General features: G+C 33.6%; 1 protein-coding gene and 1 long non-coding RNA gene across 2 annotated transcripts; both read right to left on the reverse strand.

Moving 5' to 3' along the window:
- Window positions 1-7,939: 7,939 nt before the first annotated feature.
- LOC124449567 lies at window positions 7,940-11,458 on the reverse strand. Its single transcript, XM_047000508.1, has 2 exons — window positions 10,214-11,458; window positions 7,940-8,328 (listed from the first exon to the last, which is right to left on the reverse strand). The coding sequence occupies exons 1-2, from the start codon at window positions 11,415-11,417 to the stop codon at window positions 8,090-8,092; spliced, it is 1,443 nt and encodes a 480-aa protein (XP_046856464.1). The 5' UTR covers window positions 11,418-11,458; the 3' UTR covers window positions 7,940-8,089.
- A 1,738-nt stretch (window positions 11,459-13,196) lies between these two features.
- On the reverse strand, window positions 13,197-14,484 carry LOC124449613. Its single transcript, XR_006949459.1, has 3 exons — window positions 14,408-14,484; window positions 13,768-13,969; window positions 13,197-13,428 (listed from the first exon to the last, which is right to left on the reverse strand). It is a non-coding gene; the product is annotated as an uncharacterized LOC124449613 (long non-coding RNA).
- Window positions 14,485-18,326: the final 3,842 nt, after the last annotated feature.

Here is an 18,326-nt window from a genome sequence, read left to right on the forward strand (position 1 = left end):
CATTTGTTTGAAGCACAATATTTTTTAGTAGCATTGTACTGCTTGTCACAACAGTATTGATTGGGGGCAAAATATTAGTTGTTGCTATAACTTTGTTTGATGCCACAATGCTGCTTGGTACAACAATACTTGTTGGTGTAATTGAATTGACGTTTAAGTCATTTTCATCCCGTTTCTGCATTTTATTTTCATCTACGATAACTTCCTCTATGTCTTTGTCTGATTTATATACATGCTCGACTGCCCTCATTGCCCTGTGTCCTGTTGATTCCAAATCTGATCTTGCAAATGAGGAGGAGGTTACAGCAACGAGGATCAACATTTTGATCGTTTTAGAAATCATTTCGTTGAATTCTCCTAAAGTAAACAGCAAGTCAGACATATTTCTATTGTACTATGTTTAGACTCAGAAAAGGTATTCAATTTTTTGCGAAAGGCTAATTGAGGTCTTCCCTATAAGCTTCGCCATTAAATATTTTAATCGAAAGATTTTTCGGTTTATTATTGAATAGTTCATTTTTTTGATGCTCAAATCAAGTTATTCAACATTAGTAAATCATTTAAAGAGACTTACACCTTAATGCATGTTATATGACTGCACAACTTACTTTAAGGACAAATTTTGGGACTCAAGTTAAAACTTCCCTGGCAAAATATCTGCGATTAACGACTGACAACATTTGAAGCGAGACACAATTACATGAAGTCATTTTATCATACCTTTGCTGTTGCTTATTGTTGTGCTCCCTTTCTATTCCAATGTATATTCCTTCGTAAAATGAGCAATGTGTTTGCTCTGCAAGAATGAAATTCAATTTATATCATCCATCTAATCAAGTGAATTTGGTTTTTTAATCCCTAAAGAATGATTTTCGATTTGCATTGCTGGTTTAATTGAGCGTGTGTGGAGCGAATAACGAAACCTTTGTCTTGTTATTTTTCTTTGACATAAATGCCTTTTATTGGGAATTTGCCACGTAATTTTAGCTAGGTTATAAATATTTGACAAAAGCATAGTTTTTGCATCCCAGAAGTATTAGCAACAATATAAAGAGATAAAGTTTACAAACTTTTATTTTAAAATCGGTGAGCCCTTCTTTGACAAAGATTTTTAAATAGAAACACTGTCAAGTTATTTTCAATTTATATACACATGGTTTAAAAGAAAATAGAAAAAATTCACAGTTCATAGCTAATATGCAAATGTTTACACAATGCTACATTTAAGTATATTAGTTTTGTATAAAGTTTTATATCGAAATTCAGAGGCCGCGCAAGCTGGATAATTGGGGTGGGGCAAATATTCATATATTCGTATGTTTTAATCTTTGTTAATTCATAACCACATTTGATTTAAATATAAGCTACTAAGGTAGAACATGCATATATGAATATTTGCCCTCCCCCCAATTATCGAACACGCGCGGCCTTTAAAATTGCTCTAAAAATATGTCTTATTTTTTATTCCATAAAACAAATAGAAGATGGGGAGCTTGGATTAAAAATATTTAATTCTTTCCTTGTTTAAAAGGCGGAAAAGCATAAATATATTGTAAAATGTATGTATATAATCGCTGTCTACATTTTTCAAAAGTTTTCCTGATTTCAAAATGTGTGTGCAGTCTTGCCTTCAAACGCCCATTTGCAATTATAATTTTTACAAAACAAATGCAAAACAATTCCAATATTCGTCATTCTTTAACACTAAAGTTGACGTAGGATTAAAAAAAGAGTGGCATTTTGAAAATGGGCGTGTTGTAAAATGTTATTAAGTTTTAGCCAATGAAAGTAAAGAAAATCGCTAATCTTTTTTAACCATCGATTGCAAGAAACGATGTAACACGAACGTCATTTTACACATTTTACATTTTAAATTGTCCGTTGAGATGAGGAAGGATATCCTTAAAGTGCACATACAGCCTTTCCAAATTCGTTGAAATTTTAAAAGTTTAGACTGTGGAAAATATGATTTCGAAAAAAATTACGTAAAAAAAGAAAAAACAAAGTTTTTTTTTCGGTTTGAATTAGCTTGCTTTTGAGAAATTTCCGCGCCGCTGAGGGGACTTAAAACGAGAGGTTTGTGACGTCATTTAAGGAACGTATGAATGCGCTGCATACAAAACAACATAGTGGGAAATAACAATTCTTTATATATTGCTTTGAAATTAATATAAAAATTTTACGAAACATGTCGACATCTGATTCTGAGTCGAGTACAGCAACTACAGCGGAAAATATTGAATTGAACAGTCGGGAATTCGATTTAGAAGACGAAGATCAATCGTCATCAAATGCGCTCCGAAACACCGATGGCGATTTTGAGTACGGCCAAGCTGCAGCGTATGAAAACGAACCACTTGCAGATGAAGAGTGGTTAGAAAACTATATTAGAGAGACAGAAGAAGAAAGACGCCAAACAGAAGAGCTCGAACGCAGAATGCAAAATGAGGTTCCTCTTGATTCTTGGTAAGAAAAGTTGGAAAATTTGTTTATTTATTGTTGCCGAAGCTTTTGACAGATAACTTTCGTAGGTGCAATTGTGGTAACTGCCGTGTTCCTCTCTTGGTTAATCCAAAAGAATGTAGATTCTGCCACGAAATTGCCAATTGCATGATTGAAATGCAAGATCATATGGTGGTATCCGAATTAGGAAGGCAGCCAAAATGCATAACAGAGCATCCAGGATTGATGCCATTTGCCTCAATCGATGGGCATTAAATTTAGCTGCCAATCTTTACCAAAGACTAGATGGAGTTAGATATCATAAAGGATTCTTGGAGCGAAGGTTTGTTAGAATTAATAGTTAAATGTTTCTTTCTGGGTTATCTATGAATGCACACTTGCAAAATTTGTATTTTATGGACTCCTACCTGTTTTAATGGACCTTGTGTATTATGCATTTTCAGATTTTTTCGAGTTGTTGCATATAGACAATTTACAAAAATGGTACATGGCATTCTTCGAGACAAAAGAATTCCACTTCCAGCTTGTGCTTACCATGTTATTCGAAAAACTTTTAATTAAAAAAAAAATGAATACTTTGCAGGGTATGAAGAGGACAATCTGTAAAATAACATAACATTATATATAATTTTAGGTGTTGTTTGCATGAGCCCAGCTAGTAGGGATTCAGTAAAGTGTGGAATGATTTAAGCCACTCTTGATATATTGCATCTTCGATTCACACTTATACTTGTTATACAAAACATACAAAATTACAATTCCTTTCTCTTTATTCTTTCCATGCAGTCAATTCACACTTCACTGAATCCCAACTAACTGGGCTCATACCACCAGGTCCTACAAAACTGGTTACTTTCGGTTTTTTGGACAGTTCATTATATTTTTATGGCCTTTCATTTTTATGTCATTTCCTGCTGTAGAACTCTGATCACCTTTGTGGCAGAGGTTCCAGCAGTCAAAATACCAAATGACAATAGCAAATTTCCAGCAGGAATGGAAGTCCCAGTCATGACTGGTTGACTATTCCATGTTGTGGCTGCTACACATTTTTGATTGGAACAACTAACTTTCACTTTTGCCATTGAACCATTTTGCAATATCTCAACAAGAACATCATCTGATTTGCAAATTGGGCAGAATTTAAAAAGTTCAAACAGTTGGGTGAAGAACACAATGAATTTTTTCTCTGTTCTTAGGTTGGTGTCTTTGCTGAGCACTCTACAAAAGAAAAAAACTCAATTTATGAAATGCAATAGTAGCTATCAATAAATACAATTACATTACATACTGGCACACATTATTTGTGTCATCAAGATAGTGACTGATTAAATAAGCTGTTTAACTTTGATTTATTTAACAATCACCACTATTTTAACATTGTCATGGTGATTGATACATTACAGTTCTCATCCAAAAATTGCTACCTTTTAAATGTTCTTGGCTGCTCTGATTCAGAGTCAACTTCCATGTCACTAGATGTGATTATCTCTTCTGTCTCAGTCTCTTAACTTTGTTCAGCACCAAGATCACTCTCTGTGTCTGAGTCACCACTAAGATCATTTGGGTCCAAAACCTCCTCAGCAGGACAACTATCAAGATCAACCACTTTGCAACTAGTTGATGATTCTTCATTGCTGCTGTTGTCATACTCATCTATGAAATAAGATACTTCAGTAATGCGCAGCTACACAAGGTTGATTAAGTCCATATTTCTTAGTAATTAACTTCAATAATTTTCCAGGGGTGCATGCAAGCTTAGTTGGTAGTATTGTAGAAATTGAGGTTATTAAACATGGCTGAGCCTATTACGTTGGCAAATCTTCTCTTGACCTAGAATCATATACGAAATAAAATTAACAGGCGTATTATCTTAAAAAATACTTACCCACGGCAAGCATATCCATATTAGAACTGCTTGCATAAGTTCTGCTACACTGAAGCTTAAGCTTTGCCCCAAGCCATAAGTTCCTGTAACGACGTTTCTCTTTTTCAAGTTTTAAACAATTTTGGCATTGTAATTCACATTGCACAGCTACTTCCTAAATTAGAAACAACAGCAATACATATACAAAACAATAATTTACGTTAACCTTTACAGCAGTGGCGTAATAATCATATAAGTTTACCTTCTCTAATACAGGCTCATCACAAGTTGTTTCTTCTATTTGCTCTTGAGGTTCGCTACTAGTACTGGGAATATTTTCTGATTCAACCTCTCTTTTATAATCAGACATCCACTTTCTTTTCATGTAAAATGACATATATTTATGAAATATACTCTCACACAAATTCCAGGTAAAATGTAGATATGCATATGTATAATTTTTAACGTACTCACCATTCTGCGATCTCTTGTTGTAAGTTCATTGTCATCTTTTCGAGAATAAATGCTCGGGTAAGAAAGCGAGCCGAATTGCCGAGAAAACGAATCTTTTGTGAGGTGTTCCGAGCAAACTGCGGAATTCTTTGTGGGGATTTACTTATCGAGAGTAGCTTTCTCAAAGTTGACCCATCGCTTTCTCCTACGCTTAGCTTCGCTTCTTTCGTCGTTAAAAATGGTATGCGATGAAGTGAAATGCCTTTCTCCGAACTGGCTACGTTAGAACAACCAAAAACTACACATCGATCTGGCATTTTTATGTTTGTTTACATGCATAAACAGTGTAAGTTGTTTTGGCAGTCAGTCTGTGTTCCTTAAATGACGTCACAAGTAAGTCCCATACCACGGATTAGAGCTCTCGACATTTTTTACAAAACGTTGAAATTCAGGTGTTATTCGCATCTTTGCCGAAAGATAACTCAAAAACGAAAAAAGTTATTCAAATTCTGTAAACGGCGTCCGTATTATTTATCCAAAATCTATTTGAGAATAAAAAACTAAAAATAGCTGTATGTGCACTTTAAATAAAGTTGGTATTCATGTTGCAGCAACATATCACTGCCGAAATGAATTGAGAAATGAACATCTTACTGATTTAAAAGCACTAGTAATACAGCATTTCTGGAAACGCATCACAGTCGTTCCCCATTGAGTTATTGATACACAAAACGTCATTTTGTGTTGGATAGACATTTTGAGTAGAAGCAGTAAGCAATGCTTAAAATAACTTTCTTGCAGACTTTTTCAAAAATATCATTGTTTCCAGCTTTAAGTATAATGTCTCAATGTGTCAAAAGGACTTCGATTCTGACATTTGTTTAAAAACAACATAATAAAGTGGCTGAGTTAAAAAACACTCGTAAGCTCAAAAAGAATTTTTTTACGCTGTGTAAATGCAATTTCAACTATTTAGATTATGAAAGTATTTACTTTTTGCCAAATCCAAGAAACAGGCTTGTTGCCTGACCATGTCTTTACTATCAATTCTCTAGTATTCATAGTTACAAATTGAGAAATAGCTCATTTAAATCTAATTGCTTGTTGGTTTATTAAAAAAATGAAACTATAAAATCACATAGCAAATCATATATTTTGATTTGGTTGAAAATTTTATTTATATTTGGATTTATATAATGTTTTTCTGACGATGGCTTTGGTTTTAGAGTAGATAAAGTAAGCGGATATTACTTCTTGTTAAAATAATTGTAAAAATTGTCTAAAAAAGTCCCGTTTTACTCTATGAAAGTCATTTTTAAACTCGATAATCCACATTTTTCTATATTGTTTATAATAAAATTCTTTAAAACTACTGCCAAAGAACATAGCAGCACTCACTACCAGCAATTGTCGGTGTGACCAAAAATTTGAAAGGAATATCTCTCTGCTTAATTACATATTCTGTGGCCAATCATTTATCTGTGTAAGCAGTCAAGTGTTTGTTTTTTGGAAAGAAACTTTTTTTCATCATTATATTTTTATTATAATATGATGTTAATGAAATCCGTTATTATTTTATCCTCTACCTTGTGTGCGAAGGAGTTGTTCCATTTTTTTTCTTAATTTGTTCACATTAATGCAGCAACAACCTGATTTAAACCTAGAAATGTCACCAGGAGAAAAAGAGTTCATTCTGTGCTTGATCATTCTGAAGATGACTACCGCAAAGGTTGTCGGAACGTCAGTCAACAACAACAAAAACAGTTTTTTCTCAGGACTATACCAACCTGGACGATCTACATTTACAAACATGTAACGATACTCCCGGGTTCAAACCATTTACTTTAATATTGTTAACACAAAAAGAATGAAGTTCATTGAAGTGTGACTCGGTTAATGTAGCTTATCTCGAGAAGTCATATTTCACTTTCTACCTATTTTTGGTACTAATTTCGTTTCATGAAGTTCAATTGTAATAAACTACGTGTTTGGTAATAAAGTCACTGCAATTAGTTATTCTTATACTCTTTTCTTATTCTTTTATATGTAAGAAAAATGAATTATAATTATTTCATTAAATGGAGCAACAGTTCCTGTAAATTAAAATGCTGTTGATGTGCGCAGTTTAATATCAAAATCACATCTCACTTATGTGCTGTTCTCTGATTACAGCACTATTATGTTTTATAATTCTAAATAAAAAACTCTCTCATTTTAAAGTCCTTGCCAAATATTACTTGTTCAATCCTGCCATAAAATTTATTTACTCCTGTCACTTTTCAAGATGATGATCTGACACTATTGCAACACTAGTAACATTGACTATTACTCCATTTCATTAGTTTGGCACTTTTTTATTACTTCAATATGTCTTTTGGTCATGCTCCAAAAACATGCTCCTAGTAAAGCGTAAAATTGATTGGTCGATACAACCTACACAGGTTTTTTTAGATGCAAACAGGAGGGCAAATTGAAATTGTGTTGTAGAAAGCTATTATTAAAAGCTAACTGATTAATACAAAGGCTTATACCATTGTTTATAGTTATGTGATTCTTATTTTGTTGAAATAGCCTTTTGTGTCATGCCAAATTTATTTTAAGATAATATACTCAGTTTTTCGTTGACCTCCAAGCAATCTTCACGACTTAACAACATTAATATTATTCCAAGTTTGACTCAATTCTTCTCGAAACCCAATTTTCAACAACTTTTGCATTATTCATGCTACCAACAATAACGCCTTCCTACACAGTCTCATATACACGTAAAAAGTCCTGAGAATAGTAAATGTATGCCATGATCACCACGAGGACATCTGAAGTATTTGAATTTTGTAAAATACTCTTCCTACTAAAAGTGTCGACGACAATTGTAAACAACACTCGTTCTTTTGGGAATGCAATCAACAAAGTTGATTCAAGGCAGTTCAAGTATAGATTCTTGTGTATATGTACGTTAACAAATTTGTAACATCTTTCTTTTATATTTAAATATCGTATTCACCAAGATAATAGCCTAACATTCAACACCACATAATTTTATAATTAGATTAAACGCTGAAAAAATATGGTTTCTCAATAATTATTTGTTGATTACATCCACCATTTGTCCCCCCTTCTGTCTACGCCACTGGATAAGATAAAGAGAAAACAAGATAATTCTTTCTTTTACTTTAAACATTGGCCTTTTTTAATATGCATCACACAATTAAAAATCGTTACGGTACAAATTGTACTAACCATGAATTTTTAAATATGTAAATATCATTAAACGATACTTTTTTTGTTACTTCAAAGCACACACCATGATTATTGCTTAGCGATCTCTTTAGTATTTTTTAGTTCCATTCCTTTTTCTATTTCCACTCGTTCGTAATGATGAGCCTCTTGACTTTTTAATGTATAAACTACAAGGACTATACACCATACAAGAGAGACGACTGAATATCCGTACAATGTAATTCGGATGCCACATTCTTTGAATAAGTATCCAGTTAACATTGAACCAACATCCTTACCGATACCATTTATAATAAGACTTAGCATACCTAAAATATTTTAATAAAAATTTTTTGATTAATCTAATGTCCGTTGAAATCCGTCAAGCCATATTATCACTTGTACGGAAGATAAATCTTACTAGCAATGTCAGCCTGTATGTAATTCAATTAAAATAGAAATTAAATTTAGTTCCTTGTGAAGTTTGTACTCATTTATTTTGTTTATTAAAACGGATGTCGTTTTAATGTTATTTAAGATGAGAGTTAATTAGCGAGGGGAATATATCTAAGACGTCCCTTGAGTTGTTTGCACGTATTTTAGCATCTTATCTTAGGCAAAACATACCAACATTAAAGCTTGAGAAGCACTGACATAGTTGAAGTAGATTAAGTTAATGATAGCTGTAATAGGAAATAATGTAATAGGCCGTAAGATGAGCATCCTAAAGAGGCGCACCAAACCAATTTCGTTGCACCCCTCACGAGGCTACACAATTTTTACATGAATAGATAGATATTAGCCTCATTAACCAGAATCCGTCACTTTTCAAGCAAAACAGGTGCGCAATTGAGTGAATTCTTCCCTTAAACGTTCGTCATTTTTTCGTTCGATGAATTTTAGATGCCAATATTTTGTGCTACGTACGCAAAGGCACACTTGCAAAACCTGTTCTACGCATGCGCACTTCACGCATTTATCTTCTAAGTGAAAACATTCTTGTCATAAGCCATTAAACTAAAATACATGGAACGCTACCTGTAATACAAAACCCTAATAATTTTTTGAATCCGTGATTTTACCCCAGACCGTGTGTTTACTCAATCAATTATAACTCCACAAGAGAATCTCGAAACACTAAATACGCGTGTCTGGGGTAAAATCTAGCGTGTCTGGCGTAAGATATGGCTTAAATTATTTGCTTGAGGTAGCGTTCCATGTATTTTAGTTCAATGTTAAAAAAAAAACAGTCACAGAGAAAGTTATACTTAAATACCATTATGATTTGGGCATTTTAACGGTGTTATGTATTTATCGAAAAAAGCTAAACGTAAATGTCAACAGGCTGAAATAGATGAGAAATCGTATGATAACACCAATAAATTCATGCAAAAAAACACTTTCAACATACTTGTTTTCACATTGAACCATCCAGAACATTTATAAAAACAGCTGGTTGTCAAAAAGCGCGAGCTCTTTCACCAAGCATAAAATTCTCCACAAACATCACGTACGCAAAAAACTTGTCGAACCCAAAATCGTTTTCTATACTTCATCATACACTTCTTTTTTTTTGTCTGTGCAGTATCAGAAGCATTACTAGTTGCTCTTTGTTAAGAGCAAATTTGAAGAAATTATCTGCAAACTATTTTCCGTTTTTTTTCCATTTCGTCAATTTCACCGTAAATTTTTGATTGTTGAACCAAACTGAAATTACTTTAAAAATAATAGAGAAAACCCTCGGGGAAACCTATCATTCTAATTGTGCGTTCGTAGTACAGGTTTTTAAGCGCATGCGTAGATGGCACAAAGTAATCTAAATCTGCATTTATCAAAACGCTTATAGCGCAAACTTTGAGAAAAGATTTCTTTCAATTGTGCACTGTTTCGCTTTAAAAGCTACAGATTCTTGTTAAAGAGATTGTTATCTATTTTTTAGTGCAAAAGTTATGCAGCCTCGCTAGGGGTGTAACGGAATAGCATCTTTTAAAGATTCACCACGGTCTATAAGTATTATCATCTTAAGGACAAATAACTGGAGAAGAGTCATGATCAATGTTGCATGGCGTAATTTAATGTTGCTTAAATGCCTTTGCTGAAACAACAAACTAGCATAAATCTATAAAGGTTTTCGTCAAGTTTTTAAAAATGATATCTTTTTTAACTAGATAATGATGAATTTAAGTCTGCTTCTATAAGCATGTTTACACTAACCTTGAATGTGTGCAAACAGTGATTCTGACTCCGAATTTGAGAAATGAAAAACTGCAGCTGTAAAAAATAAGGTATAGCCTGGGTACTCAAAGTTGTCAACAAAAACTACAAGCCATGGATTTTCCATCAATGCAAGAAAAGCAAATGATACAGCAAACGAGAGAAGAGAAAGTGTCATTGTAATGTGCTTCCCCAAACGGTTAAGTACCTGACTAGTAGCAAGATACCAAAATGCTCCCAATATCAGCCGCTTTAGAAGTCTTTCTACACCCATAAATGTTGTACTTGCACCAATTTTCAACAAATACCAATACTGCCAACGACTAAAAAATCCGTCACAAGCACCCACGTGTAAACCAATGCACAGAATAAGAATATGTTCCCGTTTCATTAAAGTCCTAATAGCTTCACTTAAGTAAACTTTTTCCGTCTTTTCTTCGTAATCAAACTTCAACCACATTACCCCAAATAACATGAAACAATGCAGAGCTGCTGCCACTGGAAATGCAATAGAAAAACTTGGTGTTTCTACAGCACATCTCGTATATTTAAAATATCCTGCAGCAATTGACACAGTACAAATTGTTAATCCTGCTCCTATAGTACCGCATCCAAAGCAGCAAGTAAACTTGAATTTGTTATTATTAGCATAATTTACAGCAGCAACAGTTACCAATCCAACTGCCAGTCTTCGACATAGTTCAAAAATTCCACTCAAAAAGCATAAAAACACAAAATACCAAAGTCGCAGACCACTACCATCGCTCCACGCGTCTTTGTAGTCTGTCAAGTTATTTAAAGTCATATAATTACTTGCATTTGTGTACTCCTTTAAATTTAAGGACCGATTTATGAACTCTGCTTGTGTCTTGTTGTAAAATAACTTGCTTTCGTCTTTCTGAGTCGTTTTTTTGCATGGTAAATTTATCTCTCTGGGAATTACATACATCAAAACTGTTGGTATGTTTATCAAAACTGACAAAATTAAAATAAACTTAAGCATTTGAAATTTATCTGCCAAATAACCACAAATAGGAACGCCAGTCAACTGTGTCACCAGACCAAACAAAGGTATTAAACCGATGTAAAATTCATCGTAGCCTAACTCTTTCAAATAAAGAGAAGTAAAATCTTCCACTGTTTCTGCACCGGCACGGAACACAAAGAAAACTGCGTACAACACGAAACTATCCTTTGAGACCATATCATCAAATGGAGTTTAAACTACTTAATTTAAAATTTGCTTCTTCTTTAATCATAAATAGTAATTGCAGGAAATGTGAAGTCATCTTCTGACAAATCAAGCATAAAGTACTAACAAAATGAATTGCTTTTCCGATTGAATGAATAAGCGATATACCTTATTAGATTTAAATAATTCTTTAGCATACTGTATACTTTGTTGTATTCTGGTCGAATATTGTGTGTAAGACTAAACTCATATTTTGATATACTTGGTTAGCATCTATACCTTGAGTCTTAAATCTTATGTAAGTACTTGACATTGTACAGAGTGTATAAACAATAACATTTTAACTGATCAAAGTTGTTCATTAAGGCATGTGTTAAAACCTGGACTGGACTGTGGAATGTAGACTGTGAACGTTGGGATGTGAAATATGTACTGTTGACTGTTAGCTAATGACTATTGACTTTGGAAGAGATCCGGGGGAGTAGATCCTTGTATATTAAGAGTGAACTGGGGGGGTAAATTGTTATCAGTTTCAATCGCACAACGATGTGCCTTTTAGGATTTTCTAAAGCATTTTACATTTTACCGATAAAATTCAACTTTAAGCAATCTAACCTGTACAGCTATATAAACTTCTCATCTTCCTTTTCGAATGAAAGGAAATGATTAATATTCGTCGATCAATCACTTTGGTATTCAGTGCAGAGAGAATGGCGTTGGCGTAGCACTGACGTTTTTCTTTGGTGTTACATTTGAGGTTTGTGATGTAGCCGTCATCCCTTAGTATAATTTGACATAATCCAACAAATTAGAGATGTCACAAATAGCTGTATAATCGCAGTTACACTCTGTCTACACTGATGCATTTTGATGCGTCTTGGCTTCCGTCAACACTGACACGCTCAAGAACATATACACTACCAAATGAAAACGTATCGATTCGAAGACGCTTTCCAAAGTAGAGCGATTTGAAAACGCGTGCGTTTTTGTTTTGAACCCTGTCCACAGGTAAGCGGATATTTTTAAACATTGCAGAAATATTTATACGGTTAAGGCTTCCGTCCACCTGTATCCAGATATATCACCCACACATACCGTACATTTTCGAAAACGATCTCGTGAGTGGATTTTTTTAACGCTGTAAGATCGTTTTCGTTTGGACGGGCAGGACGGATAAATTTAAAACGATGACCTAAAAGGGTTGCGTTTAGCGCGAGTATCGCGCAAAAATCGTATCAAGAGAGGTAAATAAACATGGCTTGAAAAGTAAAGCAATGCTGGATTTTCATAATAAAGATAAGAAGAAACGGTTGAATGTAATTCATCTTTTGTATGTCATCGTCATCAATTGATAAAACGTGCACCAAAAGAACGAAATATTGGGGTAAGAGCAATACGAACAAATGCTTAATAGAATAACTGATGAGGAAATAGTTGTCCCTCGGGAATGGAAAGAAAATTTCCGGTTGAGCAGACTATCATTACATCTATTGGAAGAGGAACTGAGAACCTACATCTAAGTCCAATATACTGTAATGACACTCGTGTTGCATGTTCTAAATGTCTAAAGCAAGACTTCTTAACTTGAGAGCGTCGCATGTATGTGATGTAAATTAATAAATCAATTCCGTCTCTTATAAAAGGCAATGTATGATTAAGCCATTAATTCGATTATAAAAATACATCAAAGGGGATCAAGTAAATTTGTGTTTGATGTCAACCATACGTTACAACCGTGAAATAAATTTGTACGCCCTATGAAACTTATTATTACGATTTATTCTTGTATTTATTACGTTTTTACATGAGGATGTTGTAGTTCCCTTTTGCCTATCAATGAGTTTCGACATTTGCAAGTGTTGTCAAATGTCTGAGAATAACAGAGGAACGATGGTTTACCAACTTTAATACATTTCCAAAACTTTGAGCATTCTTTATGGCAGCATTTTTGAACAGACTTATCACATAAGTAGCGACTTCCCATTTTAATAAAACACAAGTGATTACAAACGAATGGACAAATCTGAAAAGGAAAGAGCATGGTCATTAGATGCTTGAATGAATCCACGTATAACTCCCAAATGATGAAATCATGTACTAGTTGATGCGTGCTGTGCTGTGCAACTGCAAAATCAATGCATGAAAATTTTTTAATTTTCATCAACCAACACGAATTTATATGCCCTGTTTTGGCAAAATTTTTCACGGGTCGGTTTTTGATATTTTTAGCAAGTGCACGTGGAGACTGTTGACTTCAGAATCTCGTCTCTGAAAACAGTTACAGAAATTCAAAGAAGAAAAATGCATGCAAGAAATCGTGAAATAACTGTTTGTTTGAATTATCTTTTTCTAATACACTTACAACTTTATAAATTCCGTATGATACATGTTTCGGCGCAAACTTTAATTTAGGATCATTTTTGGCATTGATTAGTTTCTGTGCGTTGTCATTTATTTCCTTTGCTTCAGCTTCTTTTAAATAATCTGGTCTGGCTGACACGGAGCAGATCACAACAACAAACATCAACAGGATAATGGCGCGTAATTGCATTTTAAAAGTTTCTCTACAAAAACAACAAAAGAATTCAAATGTTTAAAACAAATGGAAAGTAAAGAAACTACTTTATTAATGTATTGCGTTTATTAAACATGCAATTTCAAACCCTGCGTACGTGGTATCCATTTTTCTTTAAAATTTTAAGCTTGTTCAAATAATCTATTCAATTACATTTTGAACTTTATCACGCATAGCTTAATACTACATGGTAAAAAAAATATTCTATTTTGTCTCATGTCCATAAAACGTCTAAATACAAAACAAAAGCTCGGTGTTTAATTGAGAGCCACAAAAAAATATCCACGTGTACAAGTCTAATGCTCTATTTTAGTAGAGGAATGATGGAGTACCCCTTTATCTAACTAAGAAATAACACGATAAAAATCCGTGATATTATATAATCACACAGTAATAATGTAAGTTAACGTTAATCGTTTTATCATACCTTTACTGCTGTTCTTTATAATGGTTCCTTTTTCTCAAATACCTTCTTGCTTGGGATTGAAGTGTGCTACGATGGCAATGTAAGCCGTATTTATACCATTTACTTCTTGCATTTACGTACAATTTAATATGCATACATAATGCGCATAATGAATGACGTTAATATAGTTTCATTGATGGTTACGATGGACAAGTTAATAGTGCTGTTCTGCAACCGCATAGGCTAAAAAATATAAAAATTTACATCCATAACAATTAGCATTCTTCTTGAAATTTCTACGTCATATTTGCCAGGATTCGAGTTCTATGGAATTATTAATCTTTTAAAGAAAAACTACTTACTTGACGTTTGAAAAACAAAAGCAAACAATTCCCTTTGTAAGGAGTGAAAAATAATTTACAATTGCAAACAGTGATTAGAAAAACAGCTTATTATTTATGTTTTTGAGCTTTGTAATCAAGCATGTGCTAAGACTTTTAAACTTTGCGTCTTTCAACTTTTTATTAAGTTCAATAATATAAATTTAAGTGTGATATAGCATTTCTTACACCTGGCTGTATTTAGTCATACGCTTGTCATTGTTAATAGCAACTTAATGGAAATATGATTACGTTTTTGTGGTTTTTAAAACTCAATTAATGTCGCTTGACTTTGCAAATCCTTTGCGCCAAAAAGTTAAAATAAAAATCAGTGCCTGACACTTTAAATTTTAATTTTTTAACTTTTATGCTTCAACTAATACTAAGCAAGATGTAATAAATCTCAAAGGCGCAGAACTGTCAATTCACTGAGCAGTTTTGAATGCTAGTACATTAGTGTGCATAATTACTTATAGAATGCATAATTGTTTTGCTTGCTTTGTTTTCTTAGGGATACTCTGTAACTCGGCAGATTTGGTCAAGTAGTTTTGTAAGGGTAACACCAGAAACATGGCAAAACTTCTCTTGGCTTTAATCTGTCTTTCAGCATAACGTAAACAGGGCAAATCACTTATAAAACAAAGTTTTAATTTAGACTAACAGAAAACAGCTTATTTCTTAAATACCGATGATATAGTTATTGCATATAAAAGATAAACGTGCAAAAGATCAACAGTTCAGTGAAATAGTTATCGTGAAAGTCCTCTCTAGATGTTAACAAATTAATGCAGCGGCGGATCCAGTGTAAGTCGAAATAAATTATAGCTCCAAAACTTTAAATTAAAATTGCTTTCAGGAAGGCACTATTAGTTTTTAATTTCTAAAGAATAGAATTTTCCCAATGGATTACCATTAAGGTGTTTAGAAATGTAAATTTACGCCAAAATGTGCTGCAGTAATGTATTTTGACGTAGTCTGGATCCGCCACTGAATTATAGTCTTAATATTTTGTTGCTTATTCTTAGTTTTACAAGCACGTCATAGTCGCCGTGTTTGATGAATTTAACAAAGGATTTTTCTTAATTACAATTCAATTTTTTTCTAATATGGTTTGCATTGCACTGCTCTCTTACAAACAGGGGGATGTTTGCAACTCACAAATAAATACTTACTTAGGATTTAGTGTTTTAGCGTTTTCTTGATATTCAAGGTGATACAAAAGTTTCAATAACAGATTGTGTAATATTTCTTTTTTATTCCAAAGATATCGTAAGACTAATAGTTTACTAAGTATGCAGTAAAATTTTTATATATTATTTACAAGCGCAAGAAACAGTTACGTAATCGAGAGAACTACCAGTCTCAATAATTAGGGAGTTAATCTACATTTAAAATAGAGGTAATTCCTTAAGTGGGCATTGAGCCCACTTACATAATTTTCAAACTTATATAATTTGATATGAGTTGATATGATTTGTCTATTGAAAAGAATGCCATCCGAAATTTCATTTCAAAAATTTTCAAAACCATCCCCTTTATTCCAAAGCCAACTCCCCACTGAGACCAACTAAACTTAAATTCGGCAACTGAAATTAAGCATTACTAGAAACGTGTACCTTCAAACGTATTATCATTGCAGACTAACTTTTTTCCATAGAGTAAGACCAATAGGAGATCTGTGTAATGAACCACTTTCAACCTTGTGAGGCTAGCATGTTCTGAGAAATTACTTTACAAATTTATAACATTTTTTTCCGGTCGAAGCACTTGGATGAAAAATCCATATGTTATGCACAAGTTTCCAATACATCTAATAATGGTTTATTACACAGCTAATAGTTTCAAAAATGTACCATATAAATTGTAGAGTAATGTCTGAAATAGTTTTTGAGATATTGTGTTTCTTATGTGAAACAATTCCCTAAAATTAACATTTCGAGAAATTCAAGTATAATAAATTCATATATAAATGTTTTTCTCAGCTTGGAAAGTCCCATAAACTGTCATTTCTCTCTCTTCTAAATCATTACATCATTCTTTCTTGAAGTATTTCAGATTTCTCCTCCTTGTTTTAGCTTTCTCTGATGGCTTTCTTTTTGAATACCGGATCGTTTTCATGTCCAACTTTTCGAAATCCCAGATTGTATTCAACCCAGGGTTTATATGAATGTTTTCCAGAATCGTCATAAAAGATTTTGCACCATCATTAAAGTGACAAACTGCTAAGACAGTGGCCATTTTAACTATAAGAAATGCAAAATGGATTTCGTTGGTAGCACTTTGCCAAATTAATGCGTTGAACGGTTCATTCTGCTTCTGGGCTCCTCCATGCAAGCAGCTTGTGAGAAGAGACTCAGTGTCTCAAAGTTGTAAAGACACGAAGGATGGCATTTGAAAATGCTGTTGGAAGTGGATGGTCATGTGCATAGTCAGATGTTCCTTTTACAAGATCTCTCTGAAAGCCACACCAAGAGTACACACAGCAGGACATAAGTTATGCAATGGCTTGTCATCAGTTGATCGGGCGTGATTCCAAATAGCCATGACAGCATATTTCATATCCTAATACGTGCAGAGCTGTCTCTTATTGCTCTCCCATGATAGACTTGAAGTTTGCCTATAACTTTATCAGTCAGTCTTTCCCTATCACCAATACTCTACCCATCTTCAAGTTTATTCCTACTCAAGGGCTTCTTTAGAGGACGCAGCCGAGAACACATTCGCCTTTAAACATGCCCAATACACTCAAGTTTTTTTACAGCAATAACACTATAAACTGATGCTTCTCTAAGTAAAGCAAATGCCTTACTGTCAACATCTGCAAGAAATCAGTCTTCCGCAATTAGTACATCTCAGTGGATCGTTGAAATATTGCAAGTACACCAGCAGAATCCATTGCAACAGAAGAACCTGTAAAATTTGCTTGCCACGAATGTTGATGAACTTCCCACTAAATATCAAATTCAATTGTTCCTTGCTTTCCTCTTAAATATCCACATTTCTTGCATTATTTTGACATAATTTCTACATCAATAACCTTGCCAGTTGCAAACGACATTCCAGTAACCATACATAATCAGAATACTACCTCCTCTTTCGCCATGTACCATCTGCAGATATGCCAATATGATAATCATTGACTTCGTCAGGTTCATAATACTTTTTGATTTCTTCAACAGCAATGTCCATGCTTTGCTTAGCAGCAATTTCGGCAGCAGTTTTACAAGCCTTGATATTGATTGAATATGCGCTGTTATTTATGGGTATGCTCATAACAACGGCATATTTTACCAGAACATAATGGCCAACACGAATATTCCTGGCAACACAACAACCCTTCTATTGACTTCAAACGCCTACCCTTTCTTTGCTTTTAGCAATGTGCAAAAACTGCTAGAGTACTTGCAATTTCTATACATGCAATTAAGATTTAGTGATGAAGCAAATCCCATCTTGTTTTCTTTATTTTCCTCCATTATGACATGTCTTGACTTACATGTTGGGCTCCAAAAAGATTGAGAAATGGAGGCCAAGATATAGAGGTGCATCAAAGAAAATCC

This window comes from Xenia sp. Carnegie-2017, unplaced genomic scaffold (assembly GCF_021976095.1).
Source record: "Xenia sp. Carnegie-2017 unplaced genomic scaffold, XeniaSp_v1 HiC_scaffold_23, whole genome shotgun sequence".
Classification (NCBI taxonomy): Eukaryota; Metazoa; Cnidaria; class Anthozoa; order Malacalcyonacea; family Xeniidae; genus Xenia; species Xenia sp. Carnegie-2017.

Excerpts from the sequence above, each read along its gene's own strand:
- LOC124449567 (XM_047000508.1), bottom strand. The coding sequence starts at position 11,417 with ATGGTCTCAAAGGATAGTTTCGTGTTGTACGCAGTTTTCTTTGTGTTC. Across the intron at positions 8,329-10,213 it reads ACTGTTTGCACACATTCAAG|GTATGCTAAGTCTTATTATA; the intron begins GTTAGTGTAAAC and ends AAAATATTTTAG.